This window comes from Monodon monoceros, unplaced genomic scaffold (genome assembly GCF_005190385.1).
Source record: "Monodon monoceros isolate NGI ecotype Baffin Bay Population unplaced genomic scaffold, NGI_Narwhal_1 Super_Scaffold_21, whole genome shotgun sequence".
Taxonomy (NCBI): Eukaryota; Metazoa; Chordata; class Mammalia; order Artiodactyla; family Monodontidae; genus Monodon; species Monodon monoceros.
This window is the reverse complement of record NW_021703778.1, coordinates 139,971,119-139,994,419: the sequence shown is the minus strand read 5'-3', so window position 1 is coordinate 139,994,419 and position 23,301 is coordinate 139,971,119. Positions and strand designations below refer to the sequence as shown.

General features: G+C 35.4%; 1 protein-coding gene across 2 annotated transcripts in view; it reads right to left on the bottom strand.

Moving 5' to 3' along the window:
* MPP5 (membrane palmitoylated protein 5) overlaps positions 1-23,301 on the bottom strand; it is a 103,360-nt gene that overhangs the window by 50,514 nt on the left and 29,545 nt on the right. For both annotated transcript variants that reach the window (XM_029238348.1, XM_029238350.1), the window contains exons 3-4: positions 16,401-16,922; positions 2,092-2,300 (exon numbers count right to left, since the gene is read on the bottom strand). In XM_029238348.1, coding sequence (XP_029094181.1) covers positions 2,092-2,300; positions 16,401-16,767 — 576 coding nt within the window. In that variant the 5' untranslated portion in view covers positions 16,768-16,922. The remainder of the gene's footprint in view (positions 1-2,091; positions 2,301-16,400; positions 16,923-23,301) is intronic.

The window sequence follows — 23,301 nt, the reverse complement described above, 5'->3', positions numbered from 1 at the left end:
TAAAAGCAATGAGTCCATTTAACCTTCAGAATTTTGTTATCAGATTTAACACTCTTCTTTGATGAGTTCCAAGTACATCCTTTTCTCACATGTTATGTACTGTCAAGTCAGGGCTGCCACACAGTTGTGCATGCACAACTCCAGGGGAAGTCATTCACTTTGTAGCACAACCGTATGTTGTTGCCCCAACTAGGTTAGTCATTTTGCACTCATTTTAAGACCAGTCTCAGCCCAATGTCACTAATCACCTACTATCCCACCACCACCAAAGCAATACAATTCTCAAGTATTACTGAAGGCTGTGAAAGCAAACTTTGAGAAAATCTCCTTGATATAGAATCAATACTTTTACAATTGTGAACCATGTACATGTTAACTATGCTAAATCTAATATTGAAAATTGAGTTTTTAAAGTCCTTTTTAACCATTTCTTTCTCTCTCAAAGCATTACTCTTTAAGCCACTTCTAGTTCTTTGCCTCTCAACTCCTAAAACCTTTAAAGCTACGTTGCCTCCTTTTTTTTTTCCTTTCCTTCCAGCCTTTCTGTTGTGTCACTTTCTTCCAATGGAGCAATTTAAATCTCTCTTGCTTATATCATTCTCTTTTCTACCTACTGTTCTTAACAAAACAAAGCCCCAGTACCTGGCTGGACAAACCTTCCTCCTAAATGGGAAGAGAAGGATTACAATGATCTATTATGTATTCCTCCCAACCCTACACAATAAAAGTTATACTATATTTGTGAATAAATAAGATCAAAGTACTGTCAGCTATTTCAACCTCTGTAAGGAATTTTCAGGAAACCCATTTAAACTATAAGTAAAACTACAGGGATAATTTATTAATGAAAAATTCTGCATATTTAATTTCAATAATAAAAAATGAGCACAAAGAATAGGTCTCAACTAGGTCTTTTAACTAGCAGATGGGAAATTTCCCCTCTAGGAACAGGTCCCTAGGTCACACTCCTATCCTGAGCAACATGAGACTGCTCTCTGCCACTCTTGCACATAGGACCTTCGCTCACTGTAAGCATCTACATGAAGAAAATACATTCTGTGCTAATTCAAAACGTGCCTCCTAACCTACTTTACGTGTCTGTAGCTCTGGAAGTCCTACCCTTCCCTCAGCCCACTTTCTGTTTTGTGTCTGGGTTCAGTGAAATAGATTTACCTGATGGGCTTCCAGAATTATTCATTTTAAAATAACTTAAAATCCTGTAATAATGACAGAATGTCCACCCCCCAAAAATAGGAGATGGCTTACTTACATCCTTTTAAAACCTTCAATTTAAAATATGTTTGCAGAGGGACTTCCATGGTGGTCCAGTGGTTAAGACTCTGTGCTCCCAATGCAGGGGGCCCAGGTTCGATCCCCAGTCAGGGAACTAGATCCTGCATGCCGCAACTAAAGATCCCACACGCCACAACTAAAGATGCCGCGTGCTGCAACTAAGACCCGGCGCAGCCAAATAAATACTTTTTAAAATAAATAAAATAAAATATGTTTGCAAAACACATTAAACACTAAACATCAACAAGCAGCAGACACTAGAACTTAACTATCAGCATGTTAACATGAGAAACTCTCACTGTACATTAAAATTTAATTATTTTGGACCTTCTATACAGTATCTATAGAGGAAAAACTTCAAAATACCTACAAGTAACAAATCTTAGAAGTTACATATTTATGATACCTGATTATCGAATATAATTTAATCTCATCAGTATTAATTTATCTCAGTTTATAATGTATAATGCTTATAATAAAACTATACTACGTTAAAATTTTTCCCCTTTAGTAATTTAGACAAATATTTCTCTTACTATGCAAATATGTAGTTGCATATACAAACCTAATGCTATTCTCTTCATGAAACAGAGCCCTGACTGTGAACTAAGGCATATATTTTTTTCAGGATAAAATACACATAAGCAAATTTTTCCTAACACAATAAATTATTAACATGTGATCAGCAGTAATTAATTCTAACAAACCTTATATTCACACCAGTATTTTCCAAGAACGCTGCCTTACTATCACTATCAATTACTTTGTATATGTCAATGAGACGTTCAGAATACATACCTCTTGTGCAAGGTCTTGCGCATTGGAGATAAGAGGAAATGGAGGACTGGCCTTGTTCATGTGTACTGTGACAGCGTTGTATATCTTAAATGCATTCTGGAAATCTTTATTTTGTACAAGTTGTAAAAGCAGTGAAATATCCTCCTGGCTCTGAGAATCTACCAAAGTATGTTGGATATGTTTAAGTGAAGAAAACAGGTCTTCCACTTCTAGTAGGAGAAGGAAAAGGTATCCAAAAATTAATTTTCTGTCTTAATTCCACATGTATTTTAAGATAAAATTTCTTGAACCAATAACAATCAAAGTTTTAAAGAAAAACAAAACTTGCAAATATTTTTGAGTGTCAAATCATTGTCATTTTACTGATTTTTAAGTAAGACTTTAAAAATTATACAACGGAATAACTTTTTTTCAAGAGTGTTTTAATTATGGAACTAATACATATCACTATAAAAATAAATGAAGGACAGAATACATAAATGAATAAAAAATTTAAAACCACCAATAGTCTCATCACTTAGAAACAACTTTAAAAAAAAATCGTACTGCATTTCCTTTTTTCATTTAACAGGGCATTTTCATTGTTTTCCCACATCACCAAACAGTCTTTAAAAAACTTATAATGGCTCCATGATGTTCTATTATATGTCTAAACTAAAACTTATAATAACCATTACACTAAGTTGAGCATTCAGGGTGCTTCCAATTTTTTGCTAGTATAAGTAATGAGCATTTCTGTACATAATGATCACTGCTATGTACAGTAAAAATGTCTGAGATTCTGGTGTTTCTTAAAATAATTCCAAGAAACAGAATTTTTAAATAAGATTCTGACATTTTAAAAGCCAAAGAGTTTTCTAGGGAGGTTTTACTAATTTATATCCCATTACCAATATTTTTACCAATATTCAAAATTACCATTTTTAAAAACCTTCTACTTCTTTAACAGGGAGGTTGAAGTTTACTCAGGCACTTCTTTCGTGGTTCATAGAACTCCTATGAACATGTGAGTCTCCTAAAATTTTACTGAAAATTTGGGGCATGTGTACATATGCACGTTCCCATTAGTGTGCACGTGCAGCACATACATTTTTCTGGAAGAGGGTTATCCCAAAATGGTTAAGAACTACAGTTTATCTCTTCTCTGACCCCCAAGAGGTAGATATGTGCACATGTATACACTTTGTCACATTTGCTGGAAATAGTTTTCTAATTTTTCCATCTGTCTGTTAATTGCATTTGTGGTACCTTTATTGTAGAAGTTTTCGGCTGTTATGTGTTAAGAATGATCCACCTTTCCCTGGGTGATTTCTTTCACTGTCTAAGCTTATAAACTCCTTCCCCTAGGTCATTAAATGTTTACCTACATTTAAATTTTCTAATGGCTTCTATTTTGTAGTTAACTTCAATCTATCTGGAATTTTGTTACAGATTTGAGGGGAAATTTTAACTTCATTTCTTTTCTTCCAAATGGTTAACCAATTATTCTAACACCATTTATTGAATAATCCCTCCTTTTCCACTGATTTATGATACCACCAAATTCTTACATATATCAGGGTCTGTTTCTAGTCCACTGGTCTATCAGAACCACAATCGTCTTACAATAGTATTATAGTCTTTGCTCATATTGATATGACAAATACTTGCTCATTACTTTTTCAAAAATGTCTTGACTTCAAATGAGCTACAGAATCTTTTTTAAGATACCTCCTCACTCTCTATTTCCTATTCATCCAGAAAGAAAAACCTATTGAGATGCTGACTAAAATTAAAACTGTAAATGATTCTGGGAAAAACTTTCAGTAGAGAGTATCTGTGTATATCTGTGTCTTATACAGTCACATTAAAAAAAAAAAGCAAAAAACCTCTTGGTTTAAGTCTTTCTGTTAGTTTTCTTCACACAGGACCTGTAGAAAAGTTACTGATTCTTATTTATCTTATATCCTACTAGTTAAGAGTTGTTAAATGTTTTATAGGTTAGAATAGCTCTTCTGTTGATTCTGAAGTTCCCTATCTTTCCCCCCCAAATCAAAACAGCTTTAGCTCTCCTTATAAAACTTATATATGCTCTTTAGTAATTTAAAATGTACCAAAAAACTGGAAAAAAAATTGAAAGTCAAAACTGTCATTTGAATGACCTAAGAAGCTGTGATCCAGAACTAAATAAAACTTGAGAAACAGCCAGAATTTAACCATAAGTTAATGTTTTCTACAAGAGTAGACAGAATATAGATAGGGGAAATTTAAAGATGTTGGTCAAACAGTACAACTGTCAGTTTTAAGGTGAATAAGTTCTGAGGATCTAACGGACAGCAATGGTGACCAGAGTCAACAATACTGTGTTGTATACTTGAAATTTGCTGAGAGTACATCTTAAGCATTCTCACCACACACACAAAAGGTAACTATGTGAGGTGATGGATGTGTTTATCAATTTAATTGTGGTAAACATTTCACAATATCACATTGTACACTTTAGATAAATAAAATTTTTTTGCAAACTATACTTCAATAAAGTTGGGGTGGGGGAAGAATATGGAGTGTCAGATTTCATCAAATTCGAAGAAGTTACCACAGAATTACCTAAGTGTATAAAGAATTCCCTGAGTATAAAGAATTCAATAGCCTTAAAGTATCTTTAGAGCAAAACAGGAAAACATTTAAATATCTTAAAAGGAAAAAGAATTACAAAACCAACAAAGTAGTTAAGGTAATTGACTACAATCTTAAGGAGACTATAGACTTTCTGAGTGAATAATGAGACTTCTGTTTAAAATTTCAGTAATCATTTAAAGCGGCTCAGCCTGGTTGTCAGGGCAATGAGAAAATCAGGAGCTTCAGGATCTCACTGCTGAAAGAAATCAATAAGCAACTTTAGACAGCCCAGAAGGTAACAAACTCCCTACTATGTCTGTTCAAGCCCAGGGGGATTTAAAATTTTAGAGACAAAGGAACTTCTACATAATCTCTGTGTACCAAAGCCACCCACAGACACTAAAATACTGACATTTAAAAAAAATTTTTTATCTGTAGTCATACCTCTCAGATATAACTACTGGTATTATTTTGTTATACTATATATATATATATAGCCTTTCAGACTTGTAAAAAATGCTGATCCTAACCATAGAGGTCACATTGTAAATGTTGTTTTGTAATCTGATATTTTCCAATGTCTTTAGAATAAATTCTTAGGATAAAATTATCAAATATTTATCAAATATATATCAAATATATATCAAATATATATCAAATATTATCAAATAATAAAAACATTTAAAACTTTGATACATATTGCCAAACTGCCCTACAGATTTGTACTAACTCATACTCCTACCACTAAAGAACTTGAGTGCCTGTTTCTACAAACAGCCCAAATTTTTCACTTTTGGTGATCTGGTTAGAAAAACATGTATTTCTTTGTCTAGTAGTGACATTTAATGTATTTTCACAAGGTTAACAGTCATTTGTATTTCTTCTTTCATCGATTTTCTCCTTATCTTTTGACCATTTTTCTACTAGATTTTTTTTCTTAATGACTAGAATTACAGAGATTATATAAATATCCCTGCAGTCTTAAGCAGAATGTACTAAATTTTCTTGCTGTATCAGAACAATGGTTTTTAATCAAGGATATTTATGAGAATCACTAAGGAAATTTACAAAGATATTTATGTCCTGAGTTCTACCTCAAACACAAACACAATCAGAATCTCCTGTGTCTTCTTTAATTTTATATATATATATATATTTTTTTAAGTTGACTATGTACCCTTCTGGTTAAGAACCAATGACTTACAGGCTTTATTAACAGCAGTTATTGTAATATTTTAAGACATGATATACTTGGGAATAACTAAAGCACTCACACCTATTTTCTTCTATACTAAATAACCTTGATTGCTGTACTGAATTTTTGTGTCTGCTTTATAGTTATTCTAGTTCCTCCTTTGCAACTATTCAATATTTCCTTTTGTTGCCCCCTCTTACTTCCGTAGCAAACCCAGTATATAATTTTCATTTTTAGAATATTTTACGCACAAATAAAATACTGTAGTCATAAGCCAGCAAGGAAATAGGAAAAGGTAGGGTAATCTAAACTAGGGATGGCTTAATGAGAGATAAAACTGGAGATCAATGGCCTTATTTCACGAGATCAGTTAACAGCTGAGATGCAGCACAGAGAGGCAACAGGAATTTTTTTTTTTTTTTTTTTTTTTTTTTTTGCGGTACGCGGGCCTCTCACTGTCTTGGCCTCTCCCGCTGCAGAGCACAGGCTCCGGACGCGCAGGCTCAGCGGCCATGGCTCACGGGCCCAGCCGTTCCGCGGCATGTGGGATCCTCCCAGACCGGGGCACAAACCCGCGTCCCCCGCATTGACAGGCGGACTCCCAACCACTGCGCCACCAGGGAAGCCCAGGCAACAGGAAAATTTGTGGTTAATCCAAAAGGGATGATTGCTTTAAAGTTCTAAGAGGGGTTTCCCAAGTGGCGCAGTGGTTAAGAATCGATCACCTGCCAATGCTGGGGCACAGGTTCGAGTCCTGGTCCGGGAAGATCCCACGTGCCGCGGGGCAACTAAGCCCCTGAGCCACAACTACTGAGCCTACGCTCTAGAGCCCACAAGCCACAACTACTGAGCCCGTGTGCCACAACTACTGAAGCCTGCGCACCTAGAGCCCGTGCTCCGCATCAAGAGAAGCCACCCAATGAGAAGCCTGCTTACCACAAGGAAGAGTGGGCCTCGCTCGCCGCAACTAGAAAACGCCCACGTGCAGCAATGAAGACCCAACGCAGCCAAAAAAAAAAGAAAAAAAAATTCTAAGAAATCAGTAGGCTTCTCGTGTTGATAGGAAGTTAGGTAAGGAATAGAGGTTCCAGATAAAGAGTAAATCTGGTCAATTTTTTCATATTGTGTTCATACTGAGGAATTCTAAAGACATAAAGACCATCCGGGACAGTTTAAAATCCAGAAAAGAAAAAAAAATCTCAGGGTCAAACTGGAAATGTCTTTCTCTCAGGAGATCAGGGACCAAGATAAGATCTGTAAGAAATAGGAAGGCTGAAAGCAGAAGAACAATACAACTGAGTCCCAAAGAGGCTGTTGACTTAGTACCTATCTACTTAAGTAAAGGCTATCAGGAGAACTTAAGGACCATGCCAAGTGCCAGAAATAACAACTTTAACTGGGCTTAAGGTTCAAATTTTGTAGGTTGGCATCAAGACCAATTTAAACTTGTTAATTATCATCCTTTACAAATTCACTAACCTCTATGAAGTCCTATTCACGTTTCTGTTGTTTAATTAGTAAAAAGTGTTTTCACTGAAATTATCTTTTTTTAGGAGTTGTCTCCAGACTTACTGCATTAATCAATGTTGCTAGACTAAACTGAGATCATTTGCACTTAAGCTCAGCTTTCACAATGAAATATCACCAACCCGTTATTTGTAGTTGAAAAACTACAAATATGTATTTGGCCTGAATTACACACTAGTCACTGCCAATATTGAATAGAAAGACATAGAACAATATCTGTATTACAGGCATATATACATATATATTATTTTATTTAATCCTCATAAAATCTGAGAAACTTTTCCCAATTTAAAAAAACCCACCAAAACCTGAGACATACATAGTTCAGAGCAAATCTCTACAGATGGAGAAAATGAAGTCATACAGAAAAACGGCACCTGGGTGAAGAATCTTTTTGAACTTCTAAGGCAGTGCTTTTTCTGCCGTACCAAGGGCTTAAAAAAAAATAAATTTTTGTTTCTTTTTTAGATTTTAGGGCTTGATTGTGACATGTCATTTATCTGCTTTAGAAAAGCTGTCCTGAAGTGTCTTTCTGCCCAATATAGCAGCATGCAATGTACACTGACTAGTATTTAGAGGAGCTTACACATTCTATTTTACCATGTACCTGTACGAAGAATTTCCTCTAGTTAACTGTGTTTGTACATGTTCACACATATAATACACCCTCCAAATGCTACTTTTATAATACTGTTGCATTTTATTTCTGCTGTTTTAACCAAGTGTCTTATGCTTCAAATATTTTCTCAGAGTATTTTATTTCAACTCTAACATCACAATAGTATGCTAGGCAGTACACTGTAAAAGTTCAGCAAAAGAAACCAAAACTGCAGTTCTTGTGAATGTAGAGACTATGTATCTTTTTGAGAAATATTGTAAAAACATCTTTGATAGTGTAGCACTAGCCTGGGTAACTAAGTAGTTCAGCAAAATTGATAACTTATGATTTAAACGGGAAGTTTTCAGATAAATTCCGTATCTGCTTTCATGGCCAATTTAGCTGGGAAATTTTCCAGATAGCATTCTTAGGCAGGAAAGCTCCCCAAGTACTCTCATGCTTCAGGTTCAAATATGTTTCCATGACAAATGTTTAATGAACAAAGAGAACAGATTAAGTTACTAGACAATCAGAGTTTTTAAGACTTCATTAAATATAAATATATAGTTTGACAAGAAGATATGGATTAAACCATATGTAGCTGAAACAAATAAATATGTAAAAGGAAATATGAAACAGTAAATGATATAAACTTATTTATAAAGACATGAATTTCATCAGAGGGTTTATCAATTTAATGGAAATTAAAAATGATGCTGCCTCTGCCCAATAAAGTTTTAAGGTCACAGAGAAAGCAAAAAATATCTATCGCATTAGTCTTAAAATACTGATTATGATAAATTTTATTGGAAAATTCTGAATGGAATTCTGACAAAAGGTCTTTTCTTTGATATTAAGTATGATGTCATAATGAAAAATAATTGTTGGAAATATCAACTCTGGGATTCTCATTCTGACACACGTTCATTTTAGTTTCATATAAAAATTCTTAATTTCAAAAGGTATTTTGTTGTAGGTTTAAAAAACTTTGTTTCTATATGGTATATCTTTAAAAGTATTTTACAAATACATATTATGCAAAACAGCAAATTTTCTACACATAAGAAATGCTCCATTGTATGATGTAGTAATTAGATTACGTGCTACTTAAACGAAAACCACCTAAGTTCTTCGAAATTCTGTGCAATTCCAGAGGAAATTTGAAAAATCTAATCAGATGCAGCTAAATCCATCCTGTCAAATATGTACCCTCTTTTATAATAATGATGAAGATAGACAACAAAGAGAGGACAGACTATAGAGAGAACAGAGACTCCCCATATACAGATATCAGAGGCTCCCTTCCCCTTTCCCATACACAGAGACACAACAGGCACAAGGAAAAAGAACCACATGGACAGAGAAGTAGAGAGAGAAATAAAGAACACAGGGCTACCAAGAAAGAATGACACAGGTGTAGAGTGGGGAGTGAACAAAGAAGGGGTTACTGAGGAAGAGCAGTACCCAGAACAAGGCAGGAGGGAGGGAAGACAGAAATGCGGACGGACACTGTGCTGAGGGGAAGGCAAAGGCAGGCATGGCAAATCTGGCTTTGGTGATAAACTCTAGTCTGTAGCAACTTCCCTAGAAGCGAGTTCTTTATATCTAGTTCAAATACCTTGTCCTGCAGTTTGATCTATTTCCTCTTATTTGATGTTCAGTAGACATTGTTTTAAGTTTCCCATCTCCTCTAACGTTTCATACAACAGTTAAATCTTGATTATTTATGTTAAAAGAGAGGACATATTATCTAAAAGCAAGAAAAATCACTTACATTTCGCTTTGGGATACAATTAATCAGATAAATACAAACACACACATAAGCCCACAAATCCACCCCCCAACACTCTCCTCTCCCCTTGGCCCTCTCCTGGCTGCCTAAAATATAAAAGAATGAAGACTCTAAAATGGGCAACAGAAAGCAATCACCAAGAGTTGCTCTATCTGAAAATTCTATCTTCAAACACCCAAGACTCTGGAGAATTGTTTGGCAGTAAGGGTAAACAATAAAATTACTCAAGGAAGCTAAGGAATCTCCGTTTCTGGAGATCTTTCAAAGCAATGGAGATAACCATCTACCTTGGATTAGCTTTGTTATTTTCACTTACTGCTATCATTTACCCCACATGAAAACGGTTTCTACATATCTATTCTAGCATTAATATTCTTCCATTTCATTGTTTAAATAATACCAATTCTTTTAACCTATCCTCAGAAATTTCTATATTTCAACCAACTTCATGACTTTTTCCTGAACACTTTTAAAGATTTCTTCTTTTCCCCTAAACTGTACAGTCAAATTGACTATTCAGATGAGGAACTTAATAGTATTGAGTATGAGGAGATTATACCAGTTTCCAGTACATCTATCCACTGACTCGAAATTCGAATGTTCATTTAGGAAATCTTTGCTTAAGTAGGGATGGGTTGTCTTTCCTTTTTCTTTTTTTCTTTTTAAATTTAAGGACATAAAATTCAGATCTCTGAGCTTTGGTTTTCAGTGGACTAGGTTAAACTGCGTTTATTAAAAATAACGAGAAGCTCATGAAACACCCTGAACAGTAATTAATCATTAAAAAATTGCATTACAAATTAAAAAGAAATTCTAGACAAGCATACAAGCAAAGATAGTTGAGAGAGATGGCAGAGCAAAAACCTGAGCCCTAAATATAAGACAATGGAAAAATATCATTGAAATGACTACTATTCAATCAAGTACAAAAGCTTCATGATTTTTCTCTGGACAAAACTGAAATGAGTTTGGTGAGCAAGAAAAAGACCCAAATTTGAAGGCAGAATACCTGGGTCCTAGTTATGACTTGGATCACTTACTAGCTGCAATATATATCACTGGAAAATCCATCTCAAGTCTCTGGGCCTTTCTATAAAATGAGTGGGTTTGACTTGGATATGATTTCTCAAACTTTCGTTAGTGATCCATTAAAAATGTGTATTTTTAAATTTCTCAACCCAGTATATACATCCCTATTTGAAATAAAAATTTATAAATACTTACATGCAACATAATATACCTTAATATCTTCTATTTTTTTCTAGTTCTTAAAAAAATTACTGGTTGGGCTTCCCTGGTGGCGTAGTGATTGAGAGTCCGCCTAACGATGCAGGGGACACGGGTTCGTGCCCCGGTCTGGGAAGATCCCACATGCCGCAGAGCGGCTGGGCCCGTGAGCCATGGCCGCTGAGCCTGCGCGTCCGGAGCCTGTGCTCCGCAACGGGAGAGGCCACAGCAGTGAGAGGCCCGTGTACCGCCAAAAAAATTACCGGTTGATAGGATGGCTAAAATTAAAAAGACATATTGATATAATAACAAATAGAAGCAAGAATGTAGAGAAACTGTAACCCTCTCATGCTGCTGATGAAAAGGTAAAATAGTGCAGGTACTGGGGAAAATACGGCAGTTCCTCAATGAGTTAAAACACAATTACCATTTGATCCAACAATTCCACTCCTAGGTATATACTCCAAAGAATTGAAAACAGATGTTTAAACAAAAATTATATGTGAATATTTGTAACAGCACTATTCACAATAGCTAAAAGGTAGAAACAACCCAAACATTCCACCAACAGATGAATGGATAAACAAAACATGGTATTTCCATACAGTGGAATATTATTCAGCTATAAAAAGGAATGAAGTAATGGTTCATACTACAACACAGATGAACCCTGAAGACATTATGCTATGTGAAAAGAAACCAGTTACAAAAAGCCACATACTGTATGATTCAGTTAGATGAAATGTCCCAAATAAACAAATACACAGAAAGTAGATTAGGGTGGTCAGGAGTTAGGGGGAGGAGAGAATAGAGAGTGAATGCTTATGGGTCCAGAGTTTCTTTCTGAGGTAATGGAAACACTCTACATAATGGTGATGGCTGCACAAATCTTGTGAATGTACTAAAAACTCATGAACAGTACACTTTAAAAGAGTGAATTTTATGGTATAGTAAAGCTGTCATTTTAAAAAATGAAATAAAAAATTACTGGTTAAGATCCACAAACTAATTTCATGGACTAAAAGGTTAGATGATCTCTGGTAGCTTCTGGTCCTTACAAAAGTTAAATTTTAGTCAAACTTACAATGTGCAACATGTTTATATATGTGTTTTCACTTGGTCCTCAAGAAAATACAGAAACTGAGGCTCAGGAAACTTAAGTAACTTGTCAAAGGTCAATAGCAAGTGAAGGTAAAAAGTATTTAAACTCTACATTTGACTCCAGGCATCCCTGTACCAATATGCAATGATATCACGCATTTCTGAACATAAAATGATTCAAGTCTTTGCAAGGGGAAAAAGTTAAAACCTATTAATACTTAATAGGTGGAATGAAGTTTTGATACATTGTGTCAAAGACTAAATGGTATAGCAGTTAATTATTTTTCAGTAGCATTATGCATATTTAATAACCAAACATTACATGACTATACACATATTCAAATGAATTTTTTAATCTTTATTTTAGGTTAGTTCTAATTTTAGCAATCTGAACAAATCAAAAAATCGTCAAATGTCCCAACATTTTAAACATAATACCAATGGGTCTAATCATTTCATTTCCAGAAAAAAAAAAAATTCTCAAAGAACGGCTAATAAAGTTTGGAAGTATCTATAGCAGTTGAGCAAAAATTTAATAGCAAGAATAATTAACTTCTCAGAAATGTATGAACTCAAGGTTTATTGGCACTGGAATTTTGTTTGTTGCCTTTAAATAAACTTTATTTTAAAAGCCAATCTTAAAAAAAGTTTATCACAATCCAGCAAAATTCCAGCATTTCCCACGGTCAATCAAAAGTCAAATAACATCAGAAACAAATGTGGAAGAAATATTTTATTTTATAACATCAAACAGAAGAATACTCTTGACTTAAAAGTCTGAATATTCAGAGACACCTGGCAAAAAATATGTAGATACTAATAAAGCCTGAAACATGGTATTATTAATATTACGAAAATATTTTATTCATGCTAGTTTTCTTCCCCTTGGCGTGTCTTTTTTATTTTTTCTTAACACTAGTAGCATCTGGTGTAAATCAGAAAGCCCCTAATCATAAATTTCAAGAATCTCCTTATTAGCCACAAAACAGATAGCTCACCATGGTTGTGTGATGGGTGGGTGTGTATGCCTTTCCTAAGGTCTCTTCAAAAGTGTGATAATCATACAGTGACATCCATGATAGACAGCAATGTTTCCTAGTTTATTCCCTTTAAATATTCTGTCTACTATATTTACTTGTCCACAATCCTGGCCCCAAATTACTTATCTTTGACTATAAAAATCAATCAAACAGTGAATTCTATAATCTAAAGACATCTGAAGATGATCCTACTCTACCTCAACCTACCTGCATTCTGCTCTTTTCTCAGAATTTTTCTCACAGGGTAGCTTGCTTTACTTATGAAAGAGAACAAGACAATGATATTGTATTTGTAGCAAAGCAAGTTTGAATAACTCGTGCCAATTTTACGGAAAGCCTCCCTAATATATCAAAATTCTTATAATTTATACTACTAATATTAATTATTCATTTGAAATTTCCACATCACTATTTTCTAATTTTCAATAAGATTCTAACTGCTTTTAAATAAGAAAATTCAGTTTATCCTTTCTGAATATTTTCTATTAATTCCATCCCTGCATTTTTATTATTATACAGTGCCAAATTTATAAATACGTTCATTAAAAACCACCACCCAGATAATTAAAGTATCTAACCTTTCCAATCACATTTTCAATTCTTTAAGGAGAATTTCCTCTACTCACAGATAAATGATGATGTATCATTTGGAAACTCAAGGCTCCCTCTCAAAGAAATAAATCAGTTGCCCCATCCTTCCCTCATTTAACACAAGGTTGCTGTTTCTGGCTGTGAAAAAGGCTGAGAAGTTGTCTCCTGGCATGTGTATATTAATCAAAACACTGGCAGGGAGACTCATACAACTTTAAGGGAGTACTGTTGTAGTCTGATGTGTTAGCAAATTATAAACAGGAAAAAAAATGTCTGATACAAAGCTAATATACTTCATTTTAAAATGAAAACTTAAAACTGAGTATATCCAAAAACTGAAGATTTGACTAACAACCTTATAACTTACGATAACTTTTCATGTTTCCTACACTTAACACATTTGTGTTGAGTGTATTAAAATTAAATCTATCACTTATTTCTCAAAATATGAAATATTCTCCTAACCAAGAAATGACTTACAGATACCTGGTACTACATTTCAAATTACTTTAAAATAAAATATAATAAACAGCCTTACGTTCAAAGATTGCACAAAGATAACTTTTAAAACCACACTGGATTGCAAGTTGGAAGAAAGTATATCTGTACTTTAATCTATAGTTGTAGAAAAATTAACCAAGCAGCATACAAAAAGAAATAGGAAAAAGCAAAAATTTTAAGAGAAATGGTCTTCAGTTTTCTGTGGTTAGGTAAAAAAATAAATAAAAATTCCCTAAGTGAATCTGGCTTAAGCTGTATTTGTTTCCTCATGGAGATTACACGAATATTGTCTATTAGATGGACTTTTATGCCTCATACAATTAAAGCAAATGGACAAATACATTAATCTTAAAGAAATTTAAACAGAAACCCAGAAGACTCAATCCAGGCTTGGGTTGGATTACAATATAAGCTTTCTCCAAGTCACAGAGAATATTTACAGAATATTTTAATATAAAATAATGGAGTGGTAGGAGATGAAGGCCAACAAGAGGCAATTGGGAATGAAACAATTTTACTCTAACAAAACTCTTAGGAAAAAAGAGCATAAAATTCCTTCACATAAATGTATTTTAAAAAATATGTAATCTTTCTGTTTTCACTATAATGCCTTTCATCTGAAGGCATTTAGCAGACTTCACTATGACTGAACACACCTATGATTTCTTAAGTCACAGAGAAGTGTGCACACTGCTTTCTGTCAAGAAATGTGGATCCTTAGTAAATGTATAGCAAAGAAAAGAAGCAGATGTTGTGATAAAGTAGAAACTGTTCTAGACTAGATTTAGTATGTATGGTGTATATACCATATATAGTATATATGGCACCTTTATATATACAGATTTAATATATATGGTATACTATATACAGAGAGAGAGTACATATGGTACCTTTGAGTAAATCAGAAAAAGGTGTTCCACTCTTGGTAGCCAAAGCTCTGGTCTAGTGAGTGAAGAGCAGGCTGGATATCAGTCTCCACTCAAACCCTCTGTTCTTTGCAGTACATCAACTGCATATTCAGATTAGGCAAATTCAAACTTGGCCCTACCACTTAGCATGGAGTCTTACACAAGTGATTTAACTGAGGTTCAATTTCTTTTTCTGTAATGGATATTACAGAGCCCTGTTAACAGGACCACTCTGGGTACTAAACAGAAAGCTGTTTGCTACAGCATCTAGTACAGGATTCAATAGACACTTAAATAAATGGCAAAACAACAACGACGAAAACCCTCTCCTTCCATAGAAAAGTGAAGTGTCTCTCTTTTCACATCTATACATAATAAACCACTAAGAAATAAAATACTTCTTTTTAGTCAGCCTGGTTTTAAGGGAACACAAGTTAATGTATACCACTGACACTAGTTCAGGAATCTCTCCTGTGTGTGTGTAGGAAGAGAGGGCAGTTAAGTTCAATTATGAAATATTTTAAGTTTGGAAACACATATTCGACATCAATTTCTCTTATAGATTCATACCGCCTATTAGATTATAAAGGCTACAAGAAGTACTGTAATAAGAAGCTGTTTAACTTATTTAACCCAGTGTTCTCAAAGTTTATTTGATCACAGAATTCTTTTTTATTTATATCTATTAATATCTCATGTCACTAGTTTTTTTGTTTTCTTCACAAAATGAAATTTGGGAATAGTTAGTATAGGATTATGCCATAGGAATAGCACCAGTTCTTCTCATTAACAGCCATTAATTAAAGAAAATCAAATCAATGCTAAGCTACATATATTAATTTTATTACTATTTTACTAACCTTAAGGAAATCAGAAATTCAAAATCTGAAAACTACTTTTCAGTAATTTTGATATAAAAGTTTGAGTTTGAAATAAAACATGAATTTCAAGGCTTTAAAAGTTAGGCCTCATACATAAATTTTTAATTCAAAGATTAGATATAAAAATTATGTTGTAGTGACTGAACACTTAGGATATGTGCTTTAGCTCTACATGGCTAACAGTAAACAATGGTCATATGGCCTTTCTGAGAAAGGAACTGATCTTGGTCTGAATTCAAATTGCTATTACTTACATTCTCTTATGTCCCTCCTCCTTCCTATACACATTTATGTCATGGCAAGAGAAACAAAAGCAAAACATTTTCTATTATTCTACTGTTTTTACTTACCTAATATTTTCACAGCATAATGAGGACTTTCTAAGATAATTCCTTCCTCTGTATCAAATATAGGGTTATCTATTCCAGTTTTTGGAGGAATCTGGGCTAGTTTCTTAAGTCTCATGGAAGAATTAAGGTCAAGTTCTTGTTTTTTCCCTTCTTCCTCTCGCCTACGCCTCATGTCCTCCTGTTGTTGCCGAATACGTTCCAACTGTGCACTTCGACGTACTGGCATCATCCTGGTGCCCAAATCTCCAGGGCAGTCAACAGCCATCTCTCGGTGCTTCTGATGTTCCTCTGGTGATGCAAGATCAACATTTTTTACTTCGTTGTCTGATTCCTCAGTAACATGCCCATTCATATGGGATGTTGTCATGGTTATCTATAAAAACCCGTACCACTTTTTATAATTCAATTTTTCCTATAAAGCCAATCTCTTGATTCTGTAGTATAAAATCCATGTTACTTCAAAAAAAAAAAAACTTCTCACATCACATAATAATGCTATGAAAATGTATCCATGAAGGAAATCTAAGGGGAAAGATGGGGAAAAAAAGTATAAGAATTACAATATAAAAGTAGATTTTTTTACATAGTCCACTTCCAATCTCTATCTCTACACAATATAGAAAATATCTCATAAGTATATAATATTATCTTGCTATATAGATTAAATATTTTCCTTTCATTTTATAGATCTGAGGAAAACAAGGTGTTTCAAGAAAAAAAAGTACCCTCTCAAGTATACTGTTTAATTTTACAGCTAAGAAAAATGATGTACTAGAAAGTTTAGCACAGCAAGAAAATAAGAAGGTTCTGGGTACTAGTTTAGTAGAGAATGAGATATTTAAGGTGTAAAAGTATTTTAATCATCTTTACAGTTGTCTCAACACAATCCTTTATGCTCAATTAATATACATGAGATTGAAATCCCTTCCTAGTTAACTGCTAAAGAACCTGGCATACAGCAAGCCATGTTGCTGACTCGACATAAAGGCAGCACTGTGGGAGACAATTCACTTTTCGGAGTTTATGAGATGAAGAAGATACCCAATGAAAAAGAAATTTTAATTAGCAGCTAAGGCATCTACAGGATAAAACTACCTTAAGTGAGAAAAAGACTATGTCAGTTATCAGTCTTTATAACTGGTGGCAGTAAAAAAAGAATTAGGGTTAATTCTTTGAGAGGATTCATTTAGAGAAAATGGTAGTATCTGTTACCACTCAAAAATGTTTTAAAGTCACACTATACAGCAAACAAGAACCTATTGGACTTGGAGACCAGAAGACTGAATTTTAATTCTGGCTCTGCTACTTCCTCTAGCTTTATGATTTAAGACTAGTTTCTCTCTCTGAACCTTAGATTCCTTTGGAAAATTTATTCATAGAATTGTTCTGAGCTGTTTTTTTTAAAGATTTTTTTGCTGTGGACCATTTTTAAAGTCTTTTATTGAATTTGTTACAATATTGCTTGTTTTATGTTTTGTTTTTTTGGCCACGAGCATGTGGGATCTTAGCTCCCCAACCAGGGATTGAACCTGCACCCCCTGCATTGGAAGGCGAAGTCTTAACAACCAGACCACCAGGGAAGTCCCCTGTTCTGAGTTTTAAATGAGATAAAGTTTTAGAACTAAAAACTATTTATACTTATATTAATTCTTAGTATTAATTTGATTCTCCTATTTTAAAAATCCTTCAACGTATTTTAGACAAGAAAAATATTTTACTGGATGACAATGGCTTTTCATCAAGCCATTTCTTGGGCATAAATAGGCAGATTATTTATATATGTGCAAACCCACACATTAAATCTAATTAGTCTTCTTTTGCTCAAGACTTTAAAAATATTTACAATAATAAACCTACTACCTCCTTGAGTTGAGTAGCACTCCAGTTAATAGGTTGGTTAGAGAACATGCCAACTAAGCAAAAGCTGAGTTTTCAGACGATATTCCTAATGCCAGCCAGTCTTCTCTCAAGCAAACATCTTGTCACAGACTGCTTAACACAAACCCTCCTAGACTACCAGGAAAACCACTAGACCAATAATCAGGAAAATAGATGCAAGCTACATGAGCCACTAGAATTACATTTTCACAAGAACTCTGGTAGATTTTTCTGTCTTCCATCCAAATTATAGCTCTGTTTTCTTATAATTATGCGATCTACATAGAAATACCTTATTTATCATTAAATTGCCTTCTCTTGCATTAAAACGAGAGCTATTAGAATTATGTTAGATAGGGACTTCCCTGGTGGTGCAGTGGTTAAGAATCCACCTGCCAACACAGGGGACAAGGGTTCGAGCCCTGGTCTGGGAAGATCCCACATGCCTGCGGAGCAACTAAGCCAGTGTGCCACAACTACTGAGTCTGCGCTCTAGAGCCCACGAGCCACAACTACTGAGCCTGCGTGCTGCACCTACTGAAGCTCGCGAGCCTAGAGCCCATGCTCCGCAACAAGATAAGCCACTCAGTGAGAAGCCCGTGCACCGCAACAAAGAGTAGCCCCCGCTCGCTGCAACCAGAGAAAGCCCGTGTGCAGCAACGAAGACCCAATGCAGCCAAAAATAAAACAAATAAATAAATTTATATATTAAAAAAATTATGTTAGATAATTCTTGTTTTATAATATTGATTATATGCAAATGCAAATTTATCTTATTTAATATTTTCATTACAAGTAAGCAGAAATTTATGTAGGAGTTACGGTAGTGCTATGTTTAATTTTAATTTTAAAAATTTAGGAGTGTATGTACTTCCAGAAAATTAAAACTCTCAACTTTCTCTACCTACAACATTTATGGGATATTAAAAATCAAACTTAATCATGAGTATTTTTTATTTATATATATGCTGGTCTACAAAAATTATGATTTGAAATTAAAACTTAGCTTAAAAATTATAAGATTGTGTCCATATTCACTGTACTAAATCATGGAGGTGGAGATTACAATCATGCAAGAGAAACTAGGCCAGGTGATCTCAGTCAGAGTTCTCATGCTTGGACTATAATCATGCTTGTCTATCTGGATCTAGACTTTTACCCTCAGAAAAATTTCTGCAACCTGATATTAATTCACTTAAATCTCCATTTTGGTCACATCTCCCTTAGCGTGTTCATAGTCCACTGGCCGAGACAGCAAAGAAAGTGAATGATTATTCTTCTCAGTTGATTTCTCCTCATTAGATTCTAAATTTGTTAAAAACGGGTCGTTCATGTCTTATTTTTATACCTTCCCTGTACTTAACACAATACATGTCATATAGGAAATGCCCATTAAGTATTTGTTCAACTGAACTTAGAAATGTTATAAATTCAGATGATGGGCTCTAAAATTTAGTCTGTGATAGTCATAGCAAACCCTCAAAACATAAGGACACATTTCTTCCAGCAGCATTTCAAAAAACAACTAAAAATTAGCCAGATAGAACAGTCTGTTCCAGGCAGAGGGAAACACAAGACCAAAAGGAAGGAAGAACGTGAGAATATGGCACTTGCATGAAGTAGAATGGAATGCAAAATGGCTGGATGGGACAATGGGAGCATGTCATACATGAATAATGATAAAACTAGAAAGGCAAGCAGGGGGCCAGTTGGAGAAGAGTAACAGATGAAAACTTTGACCTTTATCCTGAAAGTAGTAAGAATCATCATAGGATTTAAAGCAGGGACTAACATGATCACACTCACTTTTAGAGAAATATCACTCTGGTAGAAGACTAGAGGATAGACTGAAGGGTGGCAATGAGACCAGTTTGAGGGCAACTGTAAGAAATGGGGTCCTGGGCTTCCCTGGTGGCGCAGTGGTTGAGAATCCGCCTGTCAATGCAGGGGACACAGGTTCGAGCCCTGGTCCGGGAAGATCCCACAGGCCGCGGAGCAACTAAGCACATGCACCACACTACTGAGCCTGCACTCTAGAGCCCACGAGCCACAACTACTGAGCCCACGTGCCACAACTACTGAAGCCCATGTGCCTAGAGCCCGTGCTCCACAGCAGGAGAAGCCACCACAGTGAGAAGCCCGTGCACCACAAGGAAGAGTAGCCCCCGCTCGCCGCAACTAGAGAAAACCAGCACACAGCAACAAATATCCAATGCAGCCGAAAGAAAGAAAGAAAGGGAAAGAAAGAAAGAAATGGGGTCCTGAACTAATTTAAGACAGTGAGAATGAAGAAAAGTTATATTAAAGAAGCATGTAGGTTACAGAATTCCTAAAACTTGGTGTCTATATTTCATATAGCAGGGCAAAAAGGAGAGAAGGAAGTAGTAACACTAGAAGAAGTAGTAGTAGTAGTAGTAGTAGTAGTAGTAGTAGTAGTAGTAGTAGTAGTAATAGTAACAACAAGTACAACATTTACTGAGCACATAATTCTATGCCAGACACTACTGCAAGCACTTCACATAGTATTCACTCATTTAATCCTCACTAAAACTCTAAAAGTAGGTCCAGATATGCCTGTTTTATAAATGAGGAATGGGGATTGAAGTAGCCCTTGAAGACAGGATGAAGGAAAAAGAAAGAGGCCATATGAACTGAAGACAAAAAATTAAATGTATGGGAAAAGTACAAACAAAGCTAGTTGAACTATAGCAGTCAGTTTGTATAAGAGAATACTGGCTAGAAAATTTGACTGGGTCCAACTTATGAAAGGTCTTAAATATAAGTCCTTAATCTCAAGGCAGTAAGAAAGCCATCAAAGATTTAGAAAAAAGGGGTGATCTGAACATAAATTTAGTTGAGCACTTACCCCTGGCTAGGTACTGGGGCTACAGAGACAGGATCCCTGCCCATTAGTTTATCTACCAAAATGTCTCACAGAGATCTAGAAATTAATGTGTCCATAATTAAACTCATATTTCCCTTTAATCCCCTCTATTCTCCTTGATCCTTTTCCTCCATTCTCAATTCTAATCAATGCCACTATATCTACCCAGTTACCCAAGACCACACAATGTTTAAGAGTACAGGCTCCAGAACCAGGCTGCCTAGGATCTAATCCTTGCCTATTTTCCTTTTAAGTCTCAGCTCAAATACATCCTCCTCTGGATTTCCATAATTTCCCAAACTGGATATGTGCCTCCTCTGAAATCCCACAATCCCTATCACATCTCTGATCAAACTCGACTACAGCTATTTGTATCTCTGTCTGTCTGCCCCAGACTAGAAACGCTTGGAAGTCAGGAACCATGCCGACCCATCTCTGGATCCGTGACACTGCCTAGTATAAGACCAAGCAAACTGGAGGCTCCAGAATATGAACCCAGGCAGTGTGACTTCATGGCCACTATCTTTGGGTCACAAGGTGGACAGCAATGTCATTAACTAAGATGGAGAATTCGACAGAAGGGGAGATAAATTAAAGGGCATTACGGGTTTAGTTTTAGGCACAATTTCAAGGTGATTATACGTCATACAGGTAAATGATCTAATCAGCAAGGATCTGTCTTATTGATCTCTATAGCCCTGATAACTAGTTAAGGGATAAACGCCTAATTAACCATATAAGCAAATTACTCCTGTGTTCAGAACATCTGATGACTTCCATATTGCCTAAAGAACAGAGTCTAAACTCACAAGGTAAATCCAAACTTCCTAACTGTATCTTTTACTACTTTCCTGTACAAGCCTTCGAAGTTAGCTTCCTCATTTGTGCCTGCCTATCCCATATCTTTCTCTTCCTGCCCAAATGTCTTACGAACTAAGAAATAAGAACTGCTTCTCCTTTCATCTTCTGCTTTCAAGATCTACCACAAATCACTATTCCTTCAAGAAATATTTCCAGATCACCCCAGTTAAATAATGATCTCACCATACCAACACTCCTAAAGACTTCATAATGCTCACAAGTTAATTCATGAGGTCCATGACAGATTCTTCCAGAATCAAAGAAACATTATGCTGTGTCCCACAGTTTTACCATTAAAGATCATTATAATTTTTAAACAGGCAAACCATGAATATTCTAGCTCATTTATGTAGTCATCACATAACAATAAACAATGAAAGAGAACTAGTCCAAAGGAATTATTCTGTCACTCTCGGGGCGGGGGGGGGGGGGGGGGGGGGGGGGGGGGGTGCCGTGGACGGGACAAAAAACCCTACAGTCCTTTGTTTGACAATTTGGAGGCTGGTAAATAACTGAACTAGAGAATTACCTCCTTATATGTAAATGAAAGACTGACTTATGCAGACAATGTAGTTACAAGCTGCTGGTCCTAAGAGTATTCCTCTCATCTCAATACTCTAATTATAAACAAATTGTTTTAAAAATGCCTCAGGGCTTCCCTGCTGGTGCAGTGGTTGAGAGTCCACCTGCTGATGCAGGGGACACAGGTTCGTGCCCTGGCCCAGGAAGATCCCACATGCCGCAGAGTGGCTGGGCCCGTGAGCCATGGCCGCTGAGCCTGCGCGTCCGGAGCCTGTGCTCCGCAACGGGAGAGGCCACAACAGTGAGAGGCCCGCGTACCGCAAAATAAATAAATAAATAAAAATGCCTCAAAGGCCCACATTTCAAATCCTAATCAAAGTCTCAGCTTATTATACCCACACCCCCATGAAAAAAAAAAAAAGAAAGAAAAATTTTAAAAACAAAGCAAAACTCTTTACACATTCCACAAAAGAAGAAAATGAATTTTCAGGCTCGTAGGCCAAAGCTATTTCAATGTTAACTTTGAACTACTGGAGAGAAAGGGCTCTGCTTATGTGAATTGAATACAGAAGAAGGGGGTAAAAAGAAGCTAAATAAGCTTCAATAAGTACAAATGATTGAGACTGGGGGGCCTGAAATAGCCTGAGGGATATAGGCCCACTGAAAACTCCACACCAAGAAACAAAACCATTGGTGTGAGAGCTGGGAAACATGAACTGTTAGCAGGAAGACCAGTTTCTATATAATCAGTATCCT